The 7830-nt window shown below is 39.2% G+C and overlaps 1 protein-coding gene across 1 annotated transcript in view; it reads right to left on the reverse strand.

Annotated features, from left to right (window-relative positions):
* Positions 1 to 620: 620 nt before the first annotated feature.
* Positions 621 to 7830, reverse strand: part of SPAM1 (sperm adhesion molecule 1) — an 11195-nt gene continuing 3985 nt past the window's right edge. The window contains exons 2-3 of the mRNA XM_046649574.1: positions 5166 to 5541; positions 621 to 766 (exon numbers count right to left, since the gene is read on the reverse strand). Coding sequence (XP_046505530.1) covers positions 621 to 766; positions 5166 to 5541 — 522 coding nt within the window. The remainder of the gene's footprint in view (positions 767 to 5165; positions 5542 to 7830) is intronic.

Here is a 7830-nt window from a genome sequence, read left to right on the forward strand (position 1 = left end):
TTAGAAAGATCCTTCCAAAAATGACCTTTCAATGAAAAACGCTCCTTTCAGAGTTAATTAGTCTAAAAAGCATACTTTGAAAAGGACATATTTGTTCATTTTAGCTTACATGTAAAGTTATAAATTCACTACAGAAGAAGTCATGGTGAGAAACAAAATGTTAAGAAAGAGAAAGCGTTTCTGAGTTCCCATTTGTTCTGTGCCAGAGTCTTCATTTATAAAGGTGACTGAGTGATGACACGGGAACACCAGGTTCAGGACAAGAAGCAGGAGCAGGAGCAAAGGGAGAGCCTAGGCCAGCAGCTTTTATAGGAGTTTCCTTGGGAAAAGGAAGGGGCAGGGCAGGCTGAACAGTTTCGGACTGGCTAGTTTGAATAATTTCAGCAGGCTTTGGGCTGTGAGGAGGAAAAATTCTTCCTCGACCCTCTTAGAGTTCTTGGCTGTGTCTGTAAATCAAACCGACAAAGAGATTAAGAGGATAAAAACATACAAGTACACTTTATATAAGTTTTACGTGATACGAGAGTCTTCACGAAGAAATAAAGACCCAAAGAAACAGACCTGTGTGTTTTTATTCTGGGTGTGATGAGGAGCGAGTGGTAGTGTGGAAATATGATAGGTTAAGGAGTGTGAGGTGGGTGCAGTAAGCCAGGGGAAACAGCAAAGCCTGTGGGTTTGAATTCTTCTTGACGTCTCTTGTCTTTGGAGATAAGGATGATCTTTTCCACCAGGTATGCACAGAGGCCACCTTTCAGGGTTTTACGGCCTGTTTCAGGGAAGAAGGGCAAGGTGGGAGGAGGTCAGAGTGATCTTCCTGCTTCTGCTGTTTTCTCAAATTCCTTCAGCTTAAAATAGTCAATAAGCTAAGGTGCCATATTTGGGGGTAGTGTGTACTGAACCCTATGAGGGCTATAAAGGTGGTCTCTAGTTGCCTGGTACCGGGCCCTGGGATGATTAAGGCAGAGGAATATTGCCTCCTGAGGTGTACAGGCCAGATGGAGGAGGGAGGGTTCTGTGTTGGTTAGTTTGCATATCAAATAGCTTGCCCTTTGCTGCCTCTAAGAATTGGTAGCCCTGGAAGGGGCAGTCTCTCCCCAGCTAGAAAGGTCTTTTTTAAGATGTCAAAACATCATAAGATACAAAAAACTTAAAAACCATGATTAATACACCGTTACTTTGGACTCATCAGGCAGTAATTTAGGAGTGAGATTATTGGCGACAGGTACCCAAAGAAACAGAAGAGAGTGGTGGGGAGCACTTCCAAAATCAAAAATAATTTCAGATCAAGTGTTTCAGAATAAATATCCTCGTGGCAAAGGAAAAAAATGCATTCATCCATGGTAGTTAAGCAAATTCATTTTCAGTCGATCGCTCAATTATTGCTCAGTTCTACTCAACAGTAGACTTAATAGTCACGGCAACATTTTTTTCAACTTATCATTGAGCACCAATTGTGTGCCAGGAATCGTGCCATGTTATAGGATCTCGAACACACAGTGTCCCTTCACCAAGCTTCCCTGGGAGTGGGGCGGAAAGGATATGAGCTGGAAATCACGCTTCCATTGCAGTGGGAAGCCACACAGCAAGTCAATGTCCTCATGGTCCTCAAGTTTCCAGTCACAAAATAGTATGGCGCCTGACCGCCTCTTCTTGAGTAGTAGGTTAGACGCCGTCTACAGATCGTTATTACTTCTCCAGCACCCAACTTCAAGGAAAATTCGAAAAATTTAATTTCTTTCATTATTACTTCCTTATCAAATAAAGGTCAGCAGTTTGGAAACATTTCTCATTTTACGGCCTTCTACATTTCACTTTGTCCTGTACGTTCCTATAGGCTGTCATTTTCCTGTTAGCCATTTTTGTGTTAGCACGATGTTTGCATATATTAAGAATCCAACAACTAATTTTCCTGAATGGATATATTTATCCAAAGTTCACTGCCAAGAGCTTTTTTGAAAAACCACATCTCAAGTCTTCATCACTTCTTTGTTTTGGTTTGGGTTTTTTCATTTTTTTTTTGCTGAGGAAGTGCTACCCTGAGCTAACACCTGTTGTCAATCTTCCTCTTTTTTGTATGTGGTTTACCGCCACAGCATGGCCACTAACGCATGGTGTAGGTATGTGCCTGGGAACCTAACCCGGGCTGCTGAAGTAGAGTGTGCCAAACTTAACCACTAAGCCATGGCGCCAGCTCTTCATCACTCCTTAATGAATATTCTTAAATCATTTTTCCTGATGTCTTAGTGACTATCTCTTTTCTTCCAATAATATTGAATATAATTATACAATAAATCCAACAGTCTACTTTTTACCTATTGTCCTTTCAAATTCATTTTCAAAAATAAAAGCAGGTGTCTTCTCTAATAACTTTGGCACTGAGTCCTCTGCTGTATCGGGGAGGCAGCTTTGGTATGACACTTGAGAGTTTAGGGTTGCAGTCTACACTTAACTAAATTAATTCCACATCTTTTGAAGCTAAATTACTCAATTCTTTTAGCACTCTGTGTTTATTAATGAGATGAACAAGTGTTCTTATAGACCTTTAATTTTTACACTTTGTGTATGTGCCATATTCTATGGACAATTTCTGCTCACATGTCCATCACCTCTATCAGTGCACAAGCTCCTAAGGAGAAGGGACGCTATAGCATTCTCTTTGTACCACAAGTACAAGCATGATCCCTGGCAAAAATCCTTGATCTAGATGGAAATACAACTTTGCTCCTGTAAACCTAATCATATACAAAGTTGTATATCACATAAAATATTCCTGCCAAGTCTCTTTGTCTATTTAGTGGCCTCTTTTCCTACCGGGTTCATGGCCAAGTCTGCCATGGCAGAAGTCTACTGTTTTTACATTCCATCTAACGGCAGCAATACAGGCCCCTTCCCACACCCAATAAAAACATATCCACCCCCTTTCTCCCACAGACATTTATCGTGTTATTTCTAAGGCCAAATGCTTTCCATGTATTATTCAATCCTCTCGAGAACTCTAAAAGGTATATATTTTTGCTGTTTTATTAGAATGGAAGCTGAGCCAGGTTAACTCTCTCGGGCTCACATAGCTAGTAAATATTGGAAGCTGAGATTTGCCCTTATACCGTCCAACTCCCAAATCCATGCCTTTTCCAATTCACCCTGCTGCCTCCATGCTTTCTAAGTCTTGATAACCTGACAGCCATTTGTGTATTCTAAAGAAACTAGTCCATACATAGCGTCCTTTCCAGATCATTATCAAATTATTTCTTTTTGTGGCTTACTTATGAAAACATGGCTTTGATAGTAGAATCATAATTAGAGTGGAGCATGAAGGACGGAGCTAAGGAAAAGGGCAGCATTGGTCCAAGAGGACCCGAACTGTGAAAAGTGGTTATAACAACTTCCATGCTTAAAATTCTCTAGTGGCTCCTCAGTGGCTTTTGTTTCTTCAACAAATATTTAGTGAGTACCTACTAAGTCTCGGATACTGTTCATCACACTGTGGATATAGAAGCAAGTAGAACAGACCAAACACCTGCTCTCATGATGCTTATGTTATAGTGAGGTGAAAGGGAGCAAAAAATACATAAATGTATCATGCTGTGATGTGTGTGCATGGAAAAAATAGGGCAAGTTAAGAGGTTTGGGAGTGTCTTTCTCATAAAGTCCAAACTTGTTAGTATGGTTTACAAAAGCTTCATCATGTGGCCATCATCTACTGTACACTACTCTAATAACCATGCTCAGTGTTCCACCCCTTCTGTCTCATGGCCCCATGCTACCTAACTGCTAGGCAATCTCCAAGGCAAAGGACATAACATCTCTTTCAAGTAACCCTTGAAATTCTTTGACACCCCCAAATTCTCGTTTGTATGCCAGAACATGCTGAACTTCTCTCATAGCATTTATCACACACTATTTTGTAATGTTCCACTTTCAATGTTACACAACAAACTCACTGATGGCAAGAAACATACTACGTCACCTTGAATCTGTGACCCTTAATACTGAGGCTGGGAGAGAATAAACCCTCAATAAATGCTATATGAAGGATATGAATGGATGCTTAGATGAAATAAGGCGTTTTAGCAACACAAGATCGTCAAATTTGACGATCAAAAGTGAAAAGAAAATTAGAATAGTTTATATATGAATTCTGAAGACATTAAACCACGTACAAAAGTTGACAGGATAATCGCCTTTTAAAGATAATCTTTTAATAAAACAGAACTTGAACAAACTATCAAGAGGAAATAACTAAAACCATTGTTCAGTGCTTGAGGCAGACTAGTACATTTAGGATATTACATTTTAAAAGATAAGATTTTTCACCTTAATATTTTCTTGACATCTTATTACAAATTGAAAACTACTTATAAAGACATCCATTTGCAGTAAATCGGCATTATTCAAATGCTCACCTTCTCAGAAGAAAACTAGACCTCCAAGTGTTTTAGGCCTTACAATCATCGTTGATAGAACCAAGAATATAACACGTACCTCTTAGTTCTATATATACATTCCCAGTATGTGAAATACTTGCTGTAGACTCATGCCAGTTAGAAAATACAAAATTGGATATCATCTTACAAAACAAATTCTATACTATATTAAACATTCAAATTCTACTTTGAGTTTCAAAAGCAAAATGTAGCATCACTGGATTTAGTAGTAACAGCATCCTGACTACGATTTTGTAAAATTAAAGTGCTAGTCAGCATCCTTTGTTTATCAATCAATAATAATTTCAAGTTCAATTTGATCATGAAAGAGCAATTTTTGCTCAAAATACCAAAGTGCTATCTTAGCTACGAGTTTTGACTTACATTTCAAATATAAAACTTCCAGTGTATAGGTATTATCACTTGCCTAAAAAATAATTTAAGCTAGATAAATTATTAAATATAAAAATAGAAAAGATATCAAAACATAAACTATGTAGACAGGAAATTTAATAAGCACTGAACTTGTACTCGAAGGGGTTGTCTTAATTATCTTGTTTTGAATACATAAACGACTGGAGGTATTTTTCCGGTAAACACTCTGACGGCCCTCTTGGGCATTGTTGGAGATAGTTTGCCCGGAACACCTGACTTTGGAACACCCCTTGGGATGTTTCCCATGTACACATGGAGACGCCGTGGCAGGTGGTGTAGAGGATGAAGGGCCAGGAGGTTGATCACCGGGTTTTGAGTTTAAAAAGCCATCTATACAAATATCGTTAGTAACACATACATTGACAGCACCAATGTTTTTTATATCATCTCTCTCTTCACAACTGGTGTTGGCATAACAGGTGCAATAGAATTTTTGGGGAAATTGCTGCAGGTCTTCGAGTGTGAGTTGCCCATGTATTGTGTATTTTCCATTTTCCCCAGTTTGAATAGCAAAATTCTTTGGGTTCAGGTGAAGATAGTCACTTGAATTCCAATGTTTCCTTGTACACACCCCTTTCTCCTGGCAAAGCACTTGGCTACACATTTTGGCTGCTAGGGTGACGTTGATAATGTAAGGATTCAGTGTGGTCTTCATGTGATTGTCTAAGGCCGTGCAAGTTTGCTGTAAAATTATAAGAAGGTCAGAATATCAAGGTCCAAGTTAGTTCACATGTGAATTAATTCACTGCAATAAGCAATTTCTAAGGAAACTCGAAAAAATAGACCCAACAAGAGGTAGGAAATATTTTATCTTTTTTACCTTAACAAGAAAGATTATTCCAACTCTTTTTTGTAGCATTCATAAGTTTCACATGCCTTTTCATGTCACTGAATAAATGAAGAGTTGAGGCTTAACATACCCTAGCTTTGGTCTTCCTCAGTAATCCAGAAACTAATGGAGAGGGGTGCAGGATCATACACCAGTTAGAGCATAGGCTCATGGATCCATCTGCCCTAATTGGAGTCCCAGTTCCATTAATGACCAGCTGTGTGAACTTGGGAATCTCTCAAGCTTTCTAAGTCTTAGTTTCCTATCTACGTAACCTTGGGCAAATTAATTAACCTGGCTATGCTTCAGCTTCATCACCTGTAAAATAAAGATAATTATAGCACCTACCTCATAAGGTTGTTGTGAAGATGAAAAGATACTAAGTATATAAGTGCTTAGCCCAGGGCCCACCACATCATTGGTTAGCCCTCAAGAAATTATAAATAAATGTAGTAAGTATCGCATTTGTCACACAAGTTTAAACAGCATTGGAAAGAGTGGTTTCTAAATTGCTAGCTCAGAACAACTAAATAGGGTCAACTGAGTATACTTTATATTAAATGTTATGTATAGTTCAAAGTATGGTTATGACCATTCTTTTACCAATATGCTTATTCGGCAGAGTACGAGTGATGAGTAACTAAAATGATTCATCTTGAGACTGGTACATTCTAAAACTGAGACATTGTCCTTTTAAAAACATAGAAGACAGTCACTTTCTTTCATGATCAGCAGTTCCGTTGAGTGAGCTGGCTGTGCTAGTCCTTCAGCTGACCAACAGACGCGGTGGTGGGAGATCAGCAGGAAAGTTGAGGAATCTTGGCAGCTTCCAGTTGAATCTATTTCTTGTTACCTTCCTTGAGATGCTGTCACTGATGGTAGGCAGAATAATGGCCTTCCAAGGATGTCCACACTCTAATCCCTGGAACCTAGAACTATGTTATCTTACTTGGTAAAAAGGACTTTACAGGTATGGTTAAGGGTATGGACCATGAGATGGAAAGATTATGCTGAATTAATATGTATGGGCTCAATCTAATGACATGAGACCTTAGAAATGTAGAAACTTTTCCAACGGGGATAAAAACAAAGTTAAATGGAAGAAGGACGACAAATCCAAAGGTAAGGGAGACTCAACCCAGCATTGCTGGCTTTGAAGATACAGGAGTGAGTCATGAGCTAAAGAATGCAGGGGCCTCTAGAAGCTGGAAATGACCCTTAGCCACAGCCTGCCAGAAAATAAAGATCTCGTTGCCACAATCACAAGGAAATGAATCCTGCTGACCACCCAAATGAGCAAGTGAGGATCCTCCCCTAGAAAGGAATGTAACCCTACCAACACCCTGATCTTAGCCCATTGAAACCCATGTTGGACTTCTGACCCACAGAACTGTAAGATAATAAATTTCTCTTGTTTAAATCATTGTTCGCTGTAATTTTTATGGCAATGATAGAAAACCTCTTCTCAACCCTCAAATACCTTTGCATAGTTTTTAGAATAAAATTCAACCTCTCTCAACTTGCATGCAGCCTGATGTGGCGCAGTCCTTCCTTCCTCTCGTACGGTCTTCCCTCACCACTCCGCCTTAGACATACTAGTTGTTTCCCCAGCATGGCCAGTTCACTTCAAACTGCACTAACTGTTCCCTCTGCTTGGAATGCTCTTTCCACTAATTTTTAACGTGATTGACTCTGTCTTGTCTTTCAGATCACATCTTTAGTTAGACAATACCCTTCTCAGACACTTTTCCTGTCTATTGTCTCACAGCTCTCCATTTTAATTTTCTGCATAGCGCTTATCACATAAAATATTTTTCTTGTTTATGTATTACTTCTATCCCTCCAACTTTAATATAAGCTCCATGAGTGCAGGGTCTCTGTCCACATTCTTCAACACTGAATCCCCAGTGCCGAGGATATATGAGAATTCATAACAAGCTCAGATGACATTGCAGTTGTTCATAGAAATAGGGGTTAGGCAAAAAGAAGAGTAAAAGGATGAGAATAGTTTGAGAATCATTAGCCTACATAAGGCAGGGTCTTTGGAAAGATGTAAAACTAACTTTCTAGGGGCTGGCCCAATGGCATAGTGTTTGGGTTTGCATGCTCTGCTTTGGTGGCCTGGGGTTCACAGGTTCAATC

This window comes from Equus quagga, unplaced genomic scaffold (assembly GCF_021613505.1).
Source record: "Equus quagga isolate Etosha38 unplaced genomic scaffold, UCLA_HA_Equagga_1.0 HiC_scaffold_8654_RagTag, whole genome shotgun sequence".
Taxonomy (NCBI): domain Eukaryota; kingdom Metazoa; phylum Chordata; class Mammalia; order Perissodactyla; family Equidae; genus Equus; species Equus quagga.